The 22,361-nt window shown below is 34.2% G+C and overlaps 1 protein-coding gene across 1 annotated transcript in view; it reads left to right on the top strand.

Moving 5' to 3' along the window:
• Positions 1-22,361, top strand: part of BRIP1 (BRCA1 interacting DNA helicase 1) — a 198,795-nt gene that overhangs the window by 155,421 nt on the left and 21,013 nt on the right. Inside the window, exon 17 of the mRNA XM_030881813.2 lies at positions 18,243-18,355. Coding sequence (XP_030737673.1) covers positions 18,243-18,355 — 113 coding nt within the window. The remainder of the gene's footprint in view (positions 1-18,242; positions 18,356-22,361) is intronic.

Here is a 22,361-nt window from a genome sequence, read left to right as displayed (position 1 = left end):
AGTTAAGTGCGGAAATAAACAAGATGCTACTTCTAATGATGTCTATAATTTAGTAAAGTACTTGAACGTGTAACAGGATGTTTTGGTTGGACAGGGTCTGGGTGTTCCAATGCTTAGGGAAAGTGAAGTTGAGCAGCACCTTTCACCTCCCATCCAGATATCCATTTACTTTGAGTGATTTGCCTAAAATAGATGGAAATTCAAATCTCAGAGAAATGAGATTTGAATCTTGTCTATGTTGAGATTCAAACATACAAACATTTGATCAAGTGGAATGGCCTCATCAAAGGCCAGATTATAAAACTATTCAAGTTATTAAGACTATTCAGAAAAGTGAAACAACCACTTTTTGAATATCTGGCTAGAGTACCAAGTACTTTATAGACTGGTGACATGGTGATACATTCACAGATTATAGCCCCTTGTCTCATGGAGCTTACACTCTTGTGAGGAATGTTGAAATTAAAGTAATAAAGAAGCAATTAATTGCAGTTGTGATGAAGACTGTAAGAAAAAAGTCACAGGAACTATGAGAATGTATAACAGGATCCTAACCTAGTCTTTAGGGGTAAACAAAGACTTCCTGAGGAAGTGATATTTCAGCTGACACAGGAAAGAAGGCTCAGAGTTATGTAGGTGAGCAGAATGGGTAAGAGTATTCTCAGCAGATAGAACAGCATATGCTAAGGCCCTGAGGTGTGAAAGAGGATAGCTATCCCCAGGAATTGAAAGAAGCTGAGGAAGAGAGTGAGTTGGGGAGAATGGCATGTGAATAGAGGCTGGGAGACTTATTAAGAAGCCAAATCATTTAGGGCCCTGTGTGCCATTTTAAGGATTTGAGACTTTATTCTAAGCTATGGGAAACCAGATCCAGTAATAGAGCCTGAGGTCAGAATGTAGTGGGGTTCCGGTTATAGTGTAGGCATCTGATACAGAAACCCACCTGGATCTAGCCCTGATAATAATATGTGGATACCCAAGGGAAATGGCTGTGTATATAAACTTAAAGGGCTGTAATACTAAACTCTAACATTTAGGAGTCCAGCAACTGGCTTTTGGAATTGTTAGAAACATTTAGGCCAAATCACAGATATGGAAGAAAAACCTCGTCACCTCTGAATGTCTGGAATAAGTTTATCCTCATTATTTAAACCTTTTTTTCCTCCTCAGAAAACTTTTTTTTCTAGTTTTTTTTTTTTAAGATTGTTTGGCCAGAAGTATTATTAAAGCAGGTTCTAAGTATATCTTGAAATTCAAAAATTAAAATCTAGTTTAAATCTAAGTATTCCATCTACACTGACAACTTATAATTTGCCTTGGACAGAGAAAAATGAGATAACCAAACTCTTTGTTCCCATCCGTCCTGCAAAACAAACAAACAAATATAAAGTTACAAAATAAATGGATGAATTGCTGAGGTATTTTTAAATTAAAAATTTTTTTCCCCATATTTATTAGAGGAATCTTTTGGGTTTGGGGGAGGAAACATTTAAAATCACAAAATTTTCATCAAGTCTGATTGATAGCCTTTTCTTTCCAATACTCATATCATTGTATTTCCTTAGGAAAAAAGCCATACCTGAATATAGCTACAAGTTAAACCTTTGGATAATTAATAAAGCAAATAAAACTTTTGTTTGTTTTTTGAAAAATTCTGAAGTTATTTTCCTGTGTTTATCTCTTTTTTTGGTGAGAACAAGAAATTTTTAACCTTTATATTTTACTTTTGCTCTCATAGTAGGTTGAAGGTTTTAAAAGTGAGTTTATCACGCTGGGGACTTGTAAGGTTGATTGACACTTAACTTATTCTGTTGGCACAGAGCATAATCAGTAGCACTACCTCAAGGGAAACAGTGGAATTGTTTCTTAACCTCTCTGAAAATAATTTTAATTTTTTTTCTTCAGAGCAGAATTTTAGTTGTAGTAGATTTTAATCAATTTACTTAGATTCTCTTAAAGCCTACAGGGTGCAGATATATAGATGGGCTTCAGGTGAGTGTGTCACTTGTTTTTTTCCAATTATAAAGTCTTAAGGTCAAAGATAATATAAACTGTAGTAGACATCAGTGTTTACAGCATCAGTCTTTACTGTTTTTCACTGAGATTAAGGTTTGATACCTTGGGAATGAGTTCAATTTATGCTTTCTACCTTTGGGACAGATAATCCCGGTGTGCCCAGGAATATAGTAAGCTATGTAATAAGTCATAGTGTAATTTCCTATCACATCAAAATGACCAGATTTGTTCTTTAAAATTACTTAATAGCAGGGTTTCTCTAGCTTGGCAGTAGTGACATTTTGGGCAGGATAATTTTTTGTTGTGAGTGATGTCCTGTGCATTGTAGGATGTTTAGCTGCATCTCTGGACTTACCTGTAGATGCCAGTAGCAAATGTTTCTCCCTCACCAGTTGTGACAACCAAAAATGTCTTCAGATAGTGCCAGTATCTTCTGGTAGGCAAAATCACTCTCAGTTGAACACCATTGTTTTATATAGTGAAACATACAAGTGTATGTCATGAATTAAAATGAACAATCTACATTTATTTTTTTATTTTTTATCAAGTTGAAAAAAATCCAATAAAACTTTTACTAAAAGAGCCTGATTTATACTAAAAACATTAGATGGTTTCTTATATTAACAATCTCTTGGCTTCTACCCGTTTCCCAGCCCCTGCTTCTGAGAAGCAGTGACTTTCACTTCTTTTATCTATTTCATCTGGTATTTACATCCATATAATCAATTTTAGACATTAACTATTTACTTCCTACGTGAGATAGGATTTTAGCTCACTTACTCCGCCTTTCCCTTCTTACATCCTCCCAATATCGTTAAATCACAATTTTTTATTAAATCCATAGTCAATATTCACATTATCATGACTATGAAAATATTGTTCACTGTAGTCAAATGATTTCCTTTAACTATTTTATTTTTTCTTTTAAAAATATCTTTAGGGACTTCTCTAGTGGCACAGTGGTTAAGATTCTGCGCTCTCAATGCAGGGGGCCCGGGTTCGATCCCTGGTCAGGGAACTAGATCCCACATGCATGCCACAACTAAGAGTTTGCATTGCCACAACTAAGGAGCCAGTGAGCCACAACTAAGACCCAGCACAACCAAATAAATAAATAAATATTTTAAATATATATATCTTTAAAGAAATCTTTAATAAATCTGCAACACCTCTCAATACAGTTTTCCTATGAGACCTGTCAGATAATAGGTCAGTTCTTTTTCTCCCCCTGAAGACATCCCTTTTGGATCCTTCTGATCTCCTGCTTCAATCAAGACTTAAGTTGCTCTTTAAGCTCACTTAACTGCCAATATCCTGAGATTTCCCTTTGCTGTCATCCTAGGAATTTGATTTGCTTGTCTTCTGTGTTAGGTCCCAAGTTTCCTGAATCTCAGACCTTGTTCCTCTTTCTTGTTTCTTATTTCATCTTTGTGGTACATATCCTCCAGCAGTTTCCCTATGCATCAATTTCCTCAGCCTTTCTGGACTCCTGCTGGCCTAACTGGCTTATTTCCCATCAGTAGCTCTGTGGGTAATTCGGTTTGAACTTTCGCCTCTCTGCTTAGTCATTTAGTCTGCTTTTCACAGTCATCTATTTGGGTTTAAAGTTACAGATGTCTTAGTTTCATTGAAGATAGAGACTATTTCTCTTTCTTATTTATCTTTTAATTTGGGGTCGGTTTTTAAGAGGCAAGGAAAGAAGAAAAAATTTTTTGCCTTCCTGAAACCAGAAGTCTTCATTACTTTCTAAGATAAAGTAGGAGACTTTGAAGTGCTATGATCCCACATGCTTTATTCCCACACTCACACCTTCACTTTTGAGAAGCTCTGAATCAAACATTCCTAACAATAATATTGCAAAGGTAGAAAGTAACAAATGTTTTTTAGAAATCAAATATTTACTTACGTTTTAAAGATGTTTCGATATAATAATATAAAAATCTAGATGGCAAAAGTATCAGAATTCATTTGTTGGGCTGTGGAGGTAATAAACAGAGTTTTAAGTATGTTTAAGTATGTTTTCAGTGTTTTCTAGTACTCACGTAATCTTTTATGTGCACATTTTCTCTTGCTCAAGTTCATTTTTAAAGGTATTTAATCATGTGAACTCTGAATCTGAGCCTCCTCTCACTGGGATTAGCTTCTACTTTCTATGCCTGCCATTGCCACTAAACTTTTGTGGAGTCCTCCCAGAGCCTCAGTGCTTAGTTTTACATCTTTTCGCATCCACAAGCCTCTTCCATGAGAGACCTCCTTATCTTCCAGTGTTGTATAGGAGCAGGTGCAGATCTCTATCACTTGCTGAATGCAGCACTACTCACTTCCCTTAACAAAACCTCTAAATATTGTCGCATTCCTTCAAGAGCCTATGGTTCCATATACAGTCTCACATTGCTTTCTTATGTAAGACAATATTTCATTTTGTTAGTTATTATTGCTAGAAGGGTTTTATTCATAGTATTTGGCTCTTGTATGAGACTTTAACAAGGGAAGCTCTAGATTGTAAGATATATGTAAGGAATAATATTTAGACTAATAGAGGACAATCAGGTACTCATTCTGTAGATTACACCACTAACATATTTTATATAGTTCTCTTCAAATACAGCTCATAGGTTGCAAAGTGGTCAAAAAATATTTTGCAGGATATTAAAGAGTGCTAATGTTAGTTATAATTTCTCAGAAAATTTAATATCAATTGCAGAAGTCATTTAGAAAAAGTTATGTTTCAAAACTAAATACTGTTCTCTATGAGTCTTGCCAATGTACATATTTTCATTGATATATGATGAAAAAGTAGCCACTCCATAAGCTGAAGAAACTTTTAAGTCACATAAAATAATGTGTCCTTATGTTGAGTAGTATAGGTTAAGCGCCTTCAGAGAGAGTTGATCTAAGTGTCAGAACTCTAAGGTAGATGACCTACGTTGTCTGTCAGTCTTATGACTTTTTTCATTTACATGCGACAATATATTACAACAGCATGCCACCCAAACCTATATTGGTTTTTAGAAATACAGGATAAGTAATGACTCTCCAGCTTGCTTACCTCTAATATATGATGCTTTACAGTTTTGTGTCCATTGTCATTTCTTTCTTGAACCAGCTGTATGAGGTAATGCGGGCAGGAATTATTTTCTTCCATTTACAGAGGAGGAAACTGAGAAAGGAAGCTAAATGGGGTACTGTGACTTACCCAAGGTCAAACAACTAATAAATGTCAAAGCTTTGACTCTAAGCCGTTGTGCTTTTTCCATATCTCCTTTCCTCAAAAAAAAAAAAAAAATATATATATACTATATATACATATATATAGTATTTTCTAGAGATGATAATTTTAAGCATTTTCAGGTGTATTGGATAATATTTTATTATGGGTAGCATAACTAAATTGCAACAAAGCCTATTTTTCTTTAAAAAAATTTTAACCTTATCCCTTTACAGAATAAGCATATATTGTTGTTTCTTGCATGTCTTAAAGTATTAACTGTCTTTTTTTCTTTTAATAGAAAAATATTAATTTCTACCTTTTTCCTGGGCTCTTATCTTGACAAATTATTTTCATAATTTAAAAAGAAACACTAAGATCTACTGCTTCGTACTGACAGATGTTTTTGCATTATTATTATCTACAAGCCTTTATTCAGAATTGCTTGAATGTTACTGTGTTACCAATAAACTATTCTGGGCTAGCAGCTAAATTATTTTAACCACTTGAGGTTGAATATGTTGAGAGCAAGAGATGCTTGATTTGAGGGGAATATATTTTGTTCTTTTTTTTATATTTGAAATTTTTAGGCTGTTTATTTCAACACTGACAATTTATGACACAAAGTATAACAGGTTTCTCTGCAAAAAGTGTCTTATTCAAAGCAACCTTCAAGCATATGTGAGATAAGCTATATTATTCTTACTATGTCTGTTACTATGTCTTGATTCTTATTTCTTGGTAGATTACTGTGGTCACCTCCTAGTGTAGTGTAACAAGGAGAGTAAATAACAATTGAAAACCATTTCGAGTGTGTGTGTGTGTGTGTTTGTGTGTGTGTGTGTTTATTTAAGTCTAAAAGGGAGCCTGGCTTCTTAGCTCTTGGCAGAAACCCATTTTTCCCCATTTAAAACAATATATATACTATATTTGGTTAACTTGGTGTTTCAGAAATTTTGAAAATATGCCAGATGAAATAAAACCAGCTATATTCCTTTTATCTAGCTAACTTATTTCATATACAAGCTCTTATGCTGAATTTAGAACTCTAACCATTGGAATTTATATTGTGATACCCTGATAAAAGTGTTTACACTGTGAAGATATGGAGCAATAAATGTCTAATGCACAGTCTCTGTCTTCCAGATTTGGTTTGCTATAAATGTTTACATTTTAGGTTCTGTACCTTGGCTAAATATAAAACTGTTCTTCTTGAATGTTTGCTAGACAAATGTGTTTATTTTTCTGAGGCAAAGTTTTCTTAATATTTTTAATTAGTAAGTTTAGCTGATCATTTGTTCTTAGTCTTATTACCAGGCTTGAACTTTTGTCATAAAACTTACATACAAGAAAATAGGGGCTACCCTGGTGGCACAGTGGTTGAGAGTCCACCTGCTGATGCAGGGGACGTGGGTTCTTGCCCCGGTCCAGGAGGATCCCACATGCCATGGAGCGGCTGGGCCCATGAGCCATGGCCGCTGAGCCTGTGTGTCCGGAGCCTGTGCTCCGCAACGGGAGAGACCACAACAGTGACAGGCCTGCGTACCGCAAAAAAAAAAAATAATAATAAATAAATAAAGCTTACATACAAGAAAATAAAAGTATATTCTGCCTATATTGATTGCTTTTAGGAGAGCATTTATTACTGAAATCATAATACATATGTATACGAATTGGGACAAATTCCACCGTCTTTCATATGAGGCAGTAGTAAAGAGATGCATTTATAGTTCCAGCTCATATTTATCACACCATTTATTTCTTCAGAAGCTACTTATAAAACTTGTAAAAGGCTACTCTTGTACAGAGCTATTTAAAGCCAGCACTGTTGGGTTTGACTAAGTGGAAAAAATAATATTCAAAATTGTGACTTAAATTTTTTGTTGACATATACAGTATGATCCTTTTGGTTATTTTATATATACTACTGCTATCAGTAGTATACTACTTATACTGTCTCCAATAAAACTGAGTCATTGGAGGACTTAAGGAACTTACTATTTGATCTCAAGCATTTTGTAATGTTAAAATCAGAATCCAAACCCACATAACTTCTGCTTGAATGCTATATGGGTATTTTAACATAATTCCCTAAGTCCCACTTCAGTCTTGATTATCTATCTTTGCTATTCAGGATCTCATCTCTACTTATATCAGGTTAGCCTGTGATGCAGAGATATTTTCAGCTGTCTAGAAACTACCATATTAAGGGTGTTTTTCATTTTGTATGAATGTTGAACTCCAGTTATGAAAAAATGTTCTGTGAATCAGTGTAGCATCTGAACCAGTGGGTTACAAACACAAGCTGCTACAGGAGTTAAATAGATTATTTAAATGAGTGAGCTAGTTGAGAGTTGGCATGGGCCTTCAGTTTGCAACCTCTGATAAAATAGTTTGCCTTCTCTCTGCTGTTCACATACTCCTCCAAAATTACACATACACTAATTTATTGGGGATGGGGAGCAAGTGGTTTAAACTCCTTCCAGAGTATACAATTAAATGTAGCTTTCTAATTTGGGAAAGCCTTGTAAAATGTATTTGAAAAGTAATATTAACTGGTTTAAAAGATCATCTTTCCAAACCACACTTGAGCTCACTTTATGGTGTTTACTTTCTGTCAAAACTTAGAAAAAACATTCACAGTTAACTTCCATAACATAAAATGTCTGTCTCATTAGGCATTAAAGAAGCATTGGTCAACAGGTATAATGCTATTAGACTGTATAGCTAATGTGAATGTGGACATGACCTCCCAAATAGCTCAAAGACTAATCTCTTTGACAGTTACAAGATGGCAGAGCTTGCCATGAGCCTTTTGCTGCTGCACATTGAAACTATTTGTTTGGAAAGCATGCCTGAGGGATGAGAGTCTGTTTATAAGGATGAGCAGGTAAAAGTAAAATGTTGTCTTTTGACATTTCAACTAATCCCTTCTAGCCTTTGGTTTACTTAACATTTAGGCTATTTGCTGGCAGGAGAAACTGGCTTTTTCACATATGCTTTATGTCATTTTAAATTGGGCATTGATTTTCGTACCTGATAATTCCTAAGTGTACAATGAAATAGATTCTGATGTCGTTAAAAAGAGGTGTACTGTCTTTCTACCTTTTCCAAACCCTTAGTTTTGCTTTCCCTAATTAAATGTGTTCACCCAAAGACAATTTTTTAATTTATTTTTTAAAATCTGCTTCTTTATATAATAAAAAATATTTCAAAGTTAGCCTTTATATATATTTACTTTCAAAAGTTTTTTCTTTACTTTTTACCTAAAATAATTTCCCTAGGTAAAATATTGGCAGTAATTTAAAGGCCATTTGGATTGTAAAAAATTATTTGAAAATTTTCAAGAAGTTGAAATAATGTAGTCATACATAAAAGTTAATTCATTTTAATGAAAAATAAAAGACCAAGGAGAGAGAATTTTGTTTATTTAATCTAATATTTGCTATATTACCTCTAAATATTTCAATTATAACTAATATTTCCTAAAGCAACTGTTGTCATAGGCAGAGTGATCATTATAAAGTATTTGTTTCAACATGGTATAGTAAATTTTGAAAATCCTTAAGCTATTATGTCTGGCAAAGGATAAATGCAAATTTGGGGGAGGGGAAATAATGTTAATATAGATAAATTCTTAGTTACATTTTGAGAGATGGTAGGAAATGTATAGTTGGATAGAATTTTTAAGTATTCTTATCTCTAAATGTTATAATATACTTTATTGCTGAATTGTCAAATTATTTTTTTAATATTACCTAATATTTCCTATGGTGCCATATTATTCACTATACTACTTTAAAAAGCATATTCTATGATGCTTACAGGAAAGTTTGCTTTATATTCAAGTTATAAAGTTTTAATTTAGAAATTTTACAGGTTCTTTTGAGGGGATATAAAATAAAATGTCTTATATACCAATTTGAAAGCTACTTGTCAGAAGTGTACATATATATATATATATATATGTCAGAAGGTTAATAGTATACAGTGTTTTGAAGAGATTTTGTTTTCTCTTAAGTAGTTTTACAACTTCTTAAAACTGTAAATTGTTAATTTATCTTGAAAGTCTGAAATTTTTTCAAGAAAATAACTTTATACCTTTGATTAGGCTTATATTACAAAAATATACTATTTGATAAATACTTGCCCAGAAATACCACATAGGGGATCTTTAAAAGCTGACTGACTGAAAAGAACAATTCCTACTGTTTCACATTGGATTAACTAGTTGCTAGGAATTATAGTCAGTTTGTGAACTTACAATGCTAGCAGTTTGTTATGTGAATAAATTGTTGTTATTAAATTTGAGAACCATCTTTTATTTTAATTAGATTTTAATACTCATTCCATTTTTAAATAGGAGAAAGCCACAATAGAATTGAGTTACCTAAGATCTCACTCAGAGAAGCTGTAGGGTGTCCTGACTCTTGGGTTTTTACTCTTAAGAGAGCAAGCTCTGGAGAGAGACAGACTAGATTCAAATCCCAGCTTTACTACTTACATACTGGGTCACCTTCCACATGTTACTTAATTTTTTAAAACTTATTTTTCTAATCTGTAAAATGAGGTAACAGTACCAACTTTTTAAGATTGTTATGAGGATTAAATGAGATAATAATACCTATTAAGCACTGCACTGTGCATGGAATGTTATAGTAGCTTGACAGATATTGTTATCATTTATTATTAAGATCTTTGGTTCCCTACTTTTCCAATTTTGACTTTCTGATTAGCTAACTCATTATCAATTTCTATTCTTGGTTTAGAAATTTTTTTAAAATTTTTTATTTATTTATGGCTGTGTTGAGTCTTCGTTTCTGTGTGTGGGCTTTCTCTAGTTGTGGCAAGCGTGTGCCACTCTTCATCACAGTGCGCCAGTGCGCGGGCCTCTTACTATCGCGGCCTCTATTGTTGTGGAACACAGGCTCCAGACGCGCAGGCTCAGTAATTGTGGCTCACGGGCCCAGTTGCTCCGCGGCATGTGGGATCTTCCCAGACCAGGGCTCGAACCCGTGTCCCCTGCACTGGCAGACAGATTCTCAACCACTGCGCCATCAGGGAAGCCCTAGAAATTATTTCTTTAACATGGCTTGAGCCAAGTTTATCTTCTTCCTTAAACATACTTTTCTTTTTGTCTTCTCTTGGTGGGTTACTGGATTCCTTCTCTCAGTGGCTGGAAACTTTGGAGTCATTTTTGACTTTTCCCCCTTTAATAAACCCACATCTACTTTGTCACTTAAGTTCTGTAACTCCACAATGTGTTATGAACTGGGTCTCTTTTCCATTCCCTTTGGCTTTCCAGGTAAGGCCCTCATTACTCTCGTATCAAATTCATAGCATGTCTTCATTTCTCAACTCCTCTTATTTTTATATACTGTAATCAAAGTTAATATTTTAGCACTTATATTTACTTGATGGCCATTTGTACTCAGTCGTTTCTGTTCTTGTAATCTCTTGCTGGGCAGAAAATATTTTTAACTTGTCTTTGTATTCCTAGTGCGTATCACAGATACCTTACACACAGCCAAAACTATAAATATTGAATGGAATTAGTATTTTTTTAAGTTATCAAATATTTCTTCTTTTCATTATATCAATTTTTATACTTTAAATGCATATTTTTAATGTTTCTACAGCATTCTTTTTTATTTAGTTTCTTTTTTTTAAGCTTTATTGAGGCATAATTAAATATAGCATTCTTGAGAGCAGCTTAAAAAACTCACTTTTTTCATTCAGTTAGTATATGAAAAATGTGAAATCATAATACATAATTTTCTTGCCCTCAAAACTTGCATTTTCTAACACAACATTGTAAATTAACTATACTTCAGTAAAAAAAGAAGGAACTTTTATACAAGAGAGCTTTTTACAGGAAAAAGCTCATTAACTTATATATTTGAATAGGTCAATCTGATTTGTGTATACCATACATTCTGACCTTGTATAAAAGTAGTTCACTTTTGAGATGATGTAATTTTAAAGATTTTTATGAAGACCAGATGAAGGCTGGGTATGTGGTACCCTTTGGTGTGACATTTCTTTTAATAGGAATGTAGTTTTATGCCCTGTAATTAATTATGAGTCTTTTTGAAAGGGATATGATTATAATATCAAATTCAAGGACTAGATAGCAGAATTTATTATGATTTCTGTTCCAGAAAAGAAGCAGAAGTTTAATTTAACACAGTCTCTGTGTGTTATTACCTAGATAGAAAATGAACGTACATTCGGTCACTCGGAAAAGTGAGAAATTCTTGATGTCCTTTAACAGTGGAGCATTTGAGTCAATAAATATTGTATCAAATGCATTAGTACTGTTTCAACTCTGATTTTTAAATTTGTTTAGATCATCATTGACTGCTTTTTATTTATTTATTTAATTTTTGGCTGTGTTGGGTCTTCATTGCTGTGCATGGGCTTTCTCTAGTTGCAGCGAGCGGGGGCTACTCTTCGTTGCGGTCCGTGGGCTTCTCATTGCAGTGGCTTCTCTTGTTGCAGAGCACGGGATCTAAGCATGCGGGCTTCAGTAGTTGTGGCTTATGGGCTCTAGGGCGCAGGTTCAGTAGTTGTGACGCATGGGCTTAGTCACTCTGAGGCATGTGGGATCTTCCCGGACCAGGGCTTGAACATGTGTCCCCTGCATTGGCAGGTGGATTCTTAACCACTGTGCCACCAGGGAAGTCCCTCTGACTGCTTTTTTATGCTTTGATTCTTTTACACCAACCAGTGTCTTTGGTGTGTATGAAGTTATTTTGCTCCGATTGATGTGTTTCATTATTTCTATTGATCTGTCTTAAGATTTACTGACTAATTCTTCTGCCTTCTCCAATATGCTGTTAAATCCATCCAATGAATTTTTTTTAAGTTATTGTATTTTGCAGTTGTAGAATTTCTATTTGGGTCTTTTTTATATTTCCATTTCTCTGATGAGATTCTCCAAATTTCAGTCGTTAAAGCATATGTTTTTAAGTTATTTAAATATATTTATAACAGCTACTTTAAAGTCTTTGTCAACTAATTCCAATAGCTGAGCCCTTTCTAGATTGGTTTCTATTGACTGCCTGTTTTTCCTTGATTATGGATCATCTTTCTAGTAATTTCTATTGTATAGAAATTATACAATTTCTATTGTATAGAAACAAAAATATATTTTTGTTTTTGTAGGCAGTTCAATTAGTAGGTGATCATCTTGAACTTATATGGACACGATTTGACAGTATATTAGGGGAGATCTGGGAAAAGCTCAAAGTACGGTCTTTAAATTGTTTCCCCTGTGGTTCTTGTTAGAGTTTGGTTTAAGTCTTTTGGGGGGCTAGTTTAAAATTGGTATTGCTCTATATTGTGTTCCTTATTCCTAACATGACACCTGGCCATTTGTATGTGTGTGTTTGTGTTTTACTTGATTTTTTATTTAAAATATATATCTTGGCTAAATTTCTATGTCAAAACATATAGATCTGTTTCTTTCTATATAATAGCCCAATATTTATCTCAGAATAATTGTAGTATATTTCATTGTACTTGATGTACATTTAGATTGTTTCTTAATTTTCTTCAATAAAAAGATGCAATGAGTATTCTCGTACATATTATCTATCTGTACTTGTTGGAAAATATAAATACATTTGGTAAATATTTGTCAGTATTCTACAGACAAAAACAATGGAAATATTAAATTTGCATTTCTTGGTTTACTAGTAAAGTTGAGCATCTTTTCATGTGGGTTACCAGCCATTTATCATTCAATTTGATGACTTGCTTTCTCACAGATTATTTACTTTTAGTAGTTAGATTTTGTAAACATTGATTGTGTATGAGTTCATTGTATATTAGTTAACAGAACTTTTTCTCCAGGTTTTCATTTGGCTTTCAATGTTATTTATGGTATTTTGAGGCCATGAAGGGTTTTTACTAGGGAAATAAGAGGTCCATCTTTCCAAAACCAGGATCAAGGCCAGCAGAAAGTTTGCCACAACACTGTATGGACTTCTTCCCCCCCCCACCCCAATTTCTTTGAGATATAATTGACAAATAAAAATTCTGTATATTTAAGGTGTAAATTGTGGTGACTTAATATATATTGTCAAATTACCGTAATCAGGTTAATTAACACAACCATCACCTCACATAGTTAACCATTTTTTCAGCATATGATGAGAACACTTAAGGTCATAGCATAGTTCAAGTATACAATACATTACTATTGAGTATAGTTGCCATGCTATACATTCAAATCCCAGAACTTACTCATCTTGTAACCAAAAGTCACTGATAATTTATACTCTTTAACCAGTATCTCCCCATTTCCTCCACCCCTCACCTACTACCAACCACCATTCTACTCTTGGGTTCAATGTGTTTAACAGTTTTAGATGCCACGTATAAGTGAGGTCATGGCTATGTTTCCCTGTCTGGCCTATTTCACTTAGTATAATATACTCCAGGTTCATCCATGTGGTTGCAAATGGCAGGATTTCCTTTTTATGCCTGAATAATATTCCCTTATATATACGCGTGTGTGTGTGTGTATGTGTATATATATTTTACATTTTATTTGCCCGTTCATTCATTCATCAATAACATGTTGTTTTCATGTCTTGCCAATGTGAAGAATGTTGTAATGAACATGAGACTGCACACATCTCTTCAAGACAGTGATTTTATTTCTTTTAGATATATACCCAGCAGTGGGATTGCTGGATTATATGGTAGTTCTATTTTTAATTCTTTGGGGAACGTCCATACCATTTTCCATAATGGCTATACCAATTTTACGTTCCCACCAACAGTGTATAAGTGTTCCTTTTACTCCATACCCTTGCCGACACTTGTCATCTCGTCTTTTTTTTTTTTTTTTTTTTTTTTGCGGTACGCGGGCCTCTTACTGTCGCGGCCTCTTCCGTTGTGGAGCACAGGCTCCGGACGCGCAGGCTCAGCGGCCATGGCTCACGGGCCCAGCTGCTCCGCGGCATGTGGGATCTTCCCAGACCGGAGCACGAACCTGTGTCCCCTGTATTGGCAGGCAGACTCTCAACCACTGTGCCACCAGGGAAGCCCCTCTTGTCTTTTTGATAATAGCCATCCTAACAAGTATTAGGTGATATCTCATTTTTGTTTTAATTTGCATTTCCCTGATGATTAGTGATGTTAAACACCTTTTCATATACCCATCGACCACTTGTATGTCTTCTTTGAAAAAATGTCTATTCAGGACTTCTGCTTATTTTTTAATCAGGTTTTCTTCTGTGTTTTCCTTTTTTTTTTTTTTTTGTGGGGCGGGGTGTTGGTTTTGCATGAGTTCCTTATATATTTTAGATATAAACCTCTTATCAGATTATGGTTCTCCTGTTCCATAGGTTGTCTTTTCATTTTGTTGATTGTTTCTTTTTCTGTGCAGAAGTGTTTTAGTTTAATGTAGTCCCACTTGTTTATTTTTGCTTTTGTTCCCTGTGCTTTTGGTGTCATATCCAAAAAATCATTGCTGAGAACAAGGAGCTTTTTCCTGTTTTCTTCTAGGAGTGTTATGGTCTCAGAGTATACATTTAAATCTTTAATTCATTTAGAGTTGATTTTTATATATGGTATAAGATAAGGATCCAGTTTCATTCTTTGGCATGCAGATATCCAGTTTTCCCACCACCATTCCTAAAGAGATTATCTTTCCCCATTGTCTATTCTTGGTGCCCTTGTCAAAGATCAGTTAACCATATATGCATGGGTTTATTTCGAATTCTCTCTTCTGTTCCATTGGCCTGAGTGTCTGATTTTATGCCAGTACCGTACTGTTTTGATTACTAAAGTTTTATAATATAGTTTGAAATCAGGAAATGTGTTGCCTCCAGCTTTGTTCTTCCTTAACATTGCTTTGGCTATTCGGGATCTTTTGTGGTTCCATACAAATTTTAGAATTCTTTTTTCTATTTCTGTAAAAAATGTCACTTGAGGCTTCCCTGGTGGCGCAGTGGTTGAGAGTCCACCTGCTGATGCAGGGGACATGGGTTCGTGCCCCGGTCCAGGAAGATCCCACATGCCATGGAGTGGCTGGGCCCGTGAGCCATGGCTGCTGAGCCTGCGCGTCTGGAGCCTGTGCTCCGCAACGGGAGAGGCCACAACAGTGAGAGGCCCGTGTACCGCCAAAAAAAAATGTCTCTTGGATTTTGATAGAGATTTTACTGGATCTGTAGATCACTTTGGGTAATAAGGACATTTTAACGATACTAATTATTCCAGTCCATAAACAGGATCTTTCCTGTTTTATTTGTGTTTCTTCAATTTCTTTCATCAGTGTTTTATAGTTTTTAGTGTAAAGATTTTCACCTCCTTAGTTAAATTTATTCTAAAGTGTTTTATTCTTTTTGATGCTATCGTAAATGGGATTGTTTTCCTAATTTCTTGGATAGGTTGTCGTTAGTGTGTAGGAACACAACTGATTTTTGTATCCTGCAACCTTACTGAATTTTATTAATTCTAAGAGTTTTTTGGTGGATCTTTAGGCTTTTCTACATATAAGATCATGTATCTGCAAACAGACAATTTTAGTTCTTCTTCTCTGTTTTGGATGCCTTTTATTACTTTTTCTTCCCTAATTGCTCTGGCTAAGACTTTTAATAACTTGTTGAATAGAAGTGGTAAGAGTGGGCACCTCTGTCTCATTCCTGACCTTAGAGGAAAAGCTTTTAGCTTTTCACTATTAAGTGTGATGTTTCTGTGGGCTTGTCTATATGGCCTTTAGTATATGGAAGTATGTTTCCTCTATGCCTAATTTTTGAGAATTTTTATCATGAAAGGATGTTGAATTTTGTCAAGTGCTTTTTCTGCGTCTATTGAGATAATGTGATTTTTATCCTTCATTTTGTTATAGTGGTGTATCACATTTATTGATTTATGTATGTTAAACCAATGTGTATTTCAGGGATAAATCACCCTTGATCGTGGTGTATGATCCTTTTACTGTGCTATTGAATTCAGTTTTGTTGTTGTTGTTGTTACTGAGGATTTTTGCCACTATGTTTATCAGGATGTTGGCCTGTAATTTTCTCTTTTTAAAGTCCCTACATGCCTTTGTTATGAGAATAATGCTGACCTCTTAAAACGAGTTTGGAAGTGTTCCCTCCCCTTCAGTATTTCAGAAGCATTTGAGAAGAACTGGTGTTAATTCTTCCTTAAATGCTTAGTAGAGTTTCAGTCTCACCAATGAAGTTATCTGGTCCTGAGCTTTTCTTCGTTTGGGAGGTTTTTGATTACTGCGTTAATGTCCTTACTTGTTATAGGTCTGTTCAGATTTTTTATATCTTTATGATTATTCTTGGTAGGTTGATTTTTTTCTAGGAATTTATCCATTTCTTCTAAGTTATCCTTTTTTTTCACATATAATTGTTCATAGTAGTCTCTTAGGATTCATTGTATTTCTGTAGTATCAGCTGTAATCTATGCTTTCATTTGTAATTTTATTTGAGTCCTTTTTTTTTTGCTTAATTAATTAGCAAAAGTATATCAGTTTTATTTATCTTTAAAAAAACAACTCGTAGTTTCATTGATTTTTTTGTTGTCGTTTTTTCTGGTCTGTTTCATATATTTTTGCTCTCATCTTAGTAGTTTCCTTCCTTCTGCTGAGATTAGTTTGTTCTTTTTTCTAGTTTCTTAAGATGTAAAGTTATGTTGTTTATCTGAGATCTTTGTTTTTTCTTCATGTCGGCATTTTTTGCTATAAACTTCTCTCTTAGAACTGCTATTGTTACATCCCATAGTTTTGGTTTGTTGTGTTTCCATTTTCATTTGTATTGAGATAATTTTTAAAAATTATTTATTTTTGGCTGCATTGGGTCTTAGTTGTGGCACGTGGGATCTTCCTTGCGGCATGTGGGATCTTTCATTGCAGCATGCGGTCTCTTCATTGCGGCACTTGCGCTTCTCTCTCTAGTTGCAGTGCGTGGGCTTCAGAGCACATGGGCTCAGTAGTTGCAGCATGGGCTCTCTAGTTGCGGTGTGCATACTCAGTAGTTGCAGCACATGGGCTTAGTTGCCCTGTGGTATGTGGGATCTTAGTTCCCCAACCAGGGATTGAACCCGTGTCACCTGCATTGGAAGGCAGATTCTCAACCACTGGACCACCAGGGATGTCCCTCAAGATGCTATTTTATTTCTCTCTTGATTTCTTCTTTGACCCATTGGTTGTTCAGGTGCATGTTCTTCAATTTCCACGTATTTGTGACTATTTCAGTTTTCCTTATGTTATTAATTTCTAATTTCTTACCATTGTGGTTGGAAAAGATACTTGATGTAATTTCAGTCTTAAATTTCTTAAGACTTATTTTGTGGTCCGACATATAATCTATCTTGGAGAATGTTCCATGTGCACTTGAGAAGAATGTATATTCTATGCTGTAGATTTAAACTAAATCATAACAATAATTAACATTAAATGTAAATGGACTAAACATCCCAATTAAAAAGCAGAGATTATCAGGCTGGATAAACATAAAATAATGAACTATTTTGGAATGAATTCCAAAATCATTATGCTAAATGAAAAAAAACAGACACAAATGATTACATACTGTATAATAACATTTACATAGAATTCTAAAAAAGGCAAAACAGAAAGTAGACCATTGGTTGACAGGGTCAGCAATAAAGGAAATTGCCTGAAGAGGGGTAGGAAGGAGTTTTTAGGTAGTGAAAATATTCTAAATTATGATTGTGGTGGTGGTTACATGACTATACATTTATTAAAATTTATCTACATGTACATTGAAAGTTTGTGAATTTTGTCATATATAAATTATTTCTCAATAAAACTGATTGCTATCACACAGCTAATTAACTAAGTTCATGTAGGCATTTAGGAAATGTAAAGATGAATAGAAATGTTTTAAATGAACTGAAAAATGTTTAGTACTGAAAAACAAATCTTTCTACCCTAATTAAATGATACTCAAAATGTTAGCAGTTAATGAGTTTTTAAATGACCTTTAATTACCTACTATCTTTTTTTAATATATTTTTAAATTATTAGGTTGAACTAAAGCGACAATATAATGACCAGCATTCAAAATTAAGAGGTCTTTTACCAGGTCGTCAGTGGTATGAAATTCAAGCATACAGGGCCTTAAACCAGGCCCTAGGTAGGTAAGTGGAGTGAAATTTAATGTAATATTACTGTAATATTATCTCTGACCAGGACTGTTTGTAGAGCTAGTCTTGCTACTTTATTCCTTATAGTAAATTTGATGGAATTTTATTTCACTAGAACCCTGGGAACTGGTATATATTCAGTGATAGATGTCAGGAGTGAAAGTTGAAAGAGTCAATGGAATAATTGAAACCCAAAATAAAACTCAATATTTGCTAAAGGTTAAAGATTTATGATTGGTCAGTGAGCGTACAACAGAGTGCTCAGTAAACGTTTATAGAAGCTCACCACCAAACAATAAAATTTTATCTTGTGAACATCAGAACCTAAATGATGATTTTATGGGTAAAAAGCAAACCATTTAAGAAGAGTTAAAACAAACTGTGTTCATGGTACTAAAGAATTCACACCAACTAACAGTAAAATTTAATTATAATACTCTTTTTTCTAAAGATTCTGGTCCATTAAGATTTGTGCTTTGTGGAACTAGTTTTTAAATCACCATTTTATACCATAATTTCACAGAACATCAACACTTTAAATTTATAAATACTATAATTATTAGATTATTTATAGTCTAATTTAACACTTTATGTTCTCTATGAAATTATAATTAGTTTAACCATGTAATAGTTTTTTCCTGTGAAGCTGTACAAATAAAATTCAGATAATTCAAATAGAAGAACACAGATTAAGAGTAAAGTCATGAAAATATGGCCATTTGACACGTTTTCAGATCAGCCAGAAGACCCACAGCTAACCATTATCTGCCTTAACCAATCTAGAAATTGGACTTTTCTCAAGTGTCTTGTTTACTCACATTAACTCATTTAAACATAAGCAGACCAGCTTGCATTTGAGTTCAGATTTACCTATGCTGATGACATGACTGCAACAGCTGGATTTAAGTCCCAGAACACATCACCCACTCCCCTCCCCATCATTTCAGAATGATATTCTGCACTTGTTTCTCTTCAAACTGAGTGATTCAGTTCTATGTTTAACCTACTACCCTTCTCTGCCTAGAAATCCCACTGGTACTTGGCATCAGGTTTCACTGGAAATTGTTCTTGAAGCATTTCATCTACTTACTTTGTCTCTCCCTGTTGATTGACCTGTTTGTTTTACTTTAATATTCAGCAAATAGTTTCTAGGGGAGCCTTAATGTTTGTTTTAAAATTCTTGCCTTTTAGTCAGTAGGCTTAATTTCAGGAAAATAAATATTTTTACCTCAGTTGATTTTTTCTCTTAATATAAGCAATGCCTTGAATTTTAAGAAACCATTTGAAGCAAAAGTACATTTGTATCCTATTTTGTCATTTATAAACCTTTTCTACATATATTAAACAGGTTGTGAAAGATGAAATTACTTGTCTAATGTTACATAGCTACTAAACGCACCTTCATGTCTTGACACCACCTACATTTAAAACCTTAAGACTTGGTTTTTCATCCTTATGCCTACCTGTATCCACTAAAATTCTCACTATTAAATATAAACATCTCACTATTAAACTGTTAAATGTACCATATCCTTTCATTATTCTTTGCCTTGGCATACAAGTTACCATACAGTTCATTTGGCAAGTTTACCAATCAAAACCTAGTTGAAGAGGTCATGTCCTTTATGAAGACTTTTTTTATTTCTCCAACTAGAGTTATTTACTCCTTAGGAAACCCATAGCACTTTATACTTATCTCTATTATAGCATATATCTCATTGTTTTGGAGTAGCCTGTTTATCTGTCTCCTTCCCTAAACATGTATTAGACATTTTTCCATTCTCAGCAACCACCTGTGCCTCATCTTGGGACATAGATGCACAATAAGTACTTGTTGAATTAGTGAAAAATGCCAGGTTCAGTGCTTTTCCAGCTATACCATATTGGCCAGAGAGCTTCTAGAGCTTCAAAACATACTTTTCAAGAATTTCAGAAAAAGCATGTGTTTATAATGTTGATGTAGAATACTATAGTTTCAGTATTTTATTAATTAAAAAGTGGATAGCCCAACTGTCATTGTACTGATTTTCAGGGAAACAGTATCAACAAGTAGCAACTTATGCCAAAGAAACATCCACTAAAAATAATCAAGTGAATGTTTTACATCATTTGATAAAACTCATGTGTATTGATTGACATAAAAGGTGCTTATACTAATGCACTGTTCTTATAAGGGATATGTCTAGAAGGACTAAAGTAAGCAGAAACAAATTGAGTTTAAAAAAATGTTATCTTTTTTTTAAGCTCACATGGGACTGTTAGAGTATTTGAAGTAATGTAAATCCATAAAAAGTAATAACAGCTTTCAGGAATGTACCAGGTGGTTTTGTGACCAGGTTACAACTGCACTATAAGTTTCCTAAAGGGTCTGCTTTACTAAAGTATAATCTTTGTCTCAAGTGGGCATAATTCATTTGAGCAAGGCAGTATGAAAACAATGGAAAAAAGAGAAGGTGAAACCTTTTTCTCAGAACTGTTTTGTTAACTTAAATGCCTTTCTGCCATAGGACACTTTAAACATAAACCAAAATATATTAGCACCCTGACTTTGCATTTATTTTCAACACTGTTATATAATATTGGCAATATACATCTTCCTATCCTGCCCAATTTTATGGTTGGTCTGATGCCTCAGAACCTATGGATTACTTTAAAATATCACACAAGAACGTCATATAAAATTTAGATTTTTAATGTCCCTATGGAATAATCAAACCTTTATGTTAATTTTCACCCCCCTTTCAAAATCCCATGATAGTTAAGGAATAAAAATGTCAAACCTATAAAGTTGAAAAGAGTGGGAGAAGAGACAATGACAGATGAGCTGTCAATAAATTTTGAACACTGGAAAACAGATGAATAATTGAATGACTTAGCAGGCAAGAGAAAGCTGAAATTTAAATCTGTAATCATGAAAGCTAACAAGATCTTCCAGATTCAAGCATGGAAAAGCTTAGGACTTGAGGGTACTCTAAGATGTTGGTTAAAGCACTGTTAAACTAAAGAGGATTGGTTACAAGTTAGTATATGTAGTAGTTAGACAGCCCCCTCCCCCACCCAGGTTTACTCTCTGGATAGAATGAACTAGAGAATCTGTATATTCTTTAACTACAGTTACGGCTAAGGATGTATTAAAGATGTGGGGTAAGAAAAGTCTACCTACTGAATGTGAGAGCTCCATTCTCTTTTTCTTCTCAGCTCTGAGTAGGCTGACAATCCATCTTATATCTTCACGGCAGGAAAGTACAGTGTTGCTGTCTAAGAAAACGGACCACCCCATGAATAAGGGCCACAGATAGTAACAAAGTGGCCCTGTTCCTACCTTACTGCAAGTCTCCCAGCCTATAAGTCTCACCCATGTACACAAAGCTACCAATCAGTGCCTTACTCTTAAATAAGTGCATGGAGTCTTCACCAGATATTCAAAGAATGTCTGTAATATGAAAAACAGAGACCAAAACAATACCAACAAAGCAAAAGCAGGGTGGAATAACTTGTAGAAAACAGAAACAGTGCAGTAGAAAAGAAGTTGGCAAACTTTTTCTGTAAAGGGCCAGATAAGTACATATTTTATGTTTTTCAGGCCACATACAGTCTGCATCCACATTCTTCTTTGTTTTTTCTTTAACCTTTAAAATGTAAATACCATTCCTAGATTGCAGGCTATACAAAAACATGATATGGACCAGATTTTCCCTGTGGACTATAGTTTGCCAACTGTTGGATAAAAGAAAACTTTAAAAAATTTTATCAGTAATACCCATAGGAGGAGGTAAGATATTGCCTCCATAAAACAAGAACAGAAAATAAGAAAAAACTCCTAGACATTAATATGGTAGCAACAAATTTTAAATGCAGAATTGGGCTTAGGAGAGAAAATTGAAATTTCCCACATCCAAAAATCAAAGAGAAAGAAAATGGGAAAGAATAACTAGAAAATTAGAGGATCAGTATGCAGGAAACAACTTCTGATAAATAGGAGCTCCATATGAAGAGACTA

Source organism: Globicephala melas, chromosome 20 (assembly GCF_963455315.2).
Source record: "Globicephala melas chromosome 20, mGloMel1.2, whole genome shotgun sequence".
Taxonomy (NCBI): Eukaryota; Metazoa; Chordata; class Mammalia; order Artiodactyla; family Delphinidae; genus Globicephala; species Globicephala melas.
The sequence above is the reverse complement of the archived record's forward strand: the minus strand, read 5'-3'. Positions and strand labels throughout refer to the sequence as shown.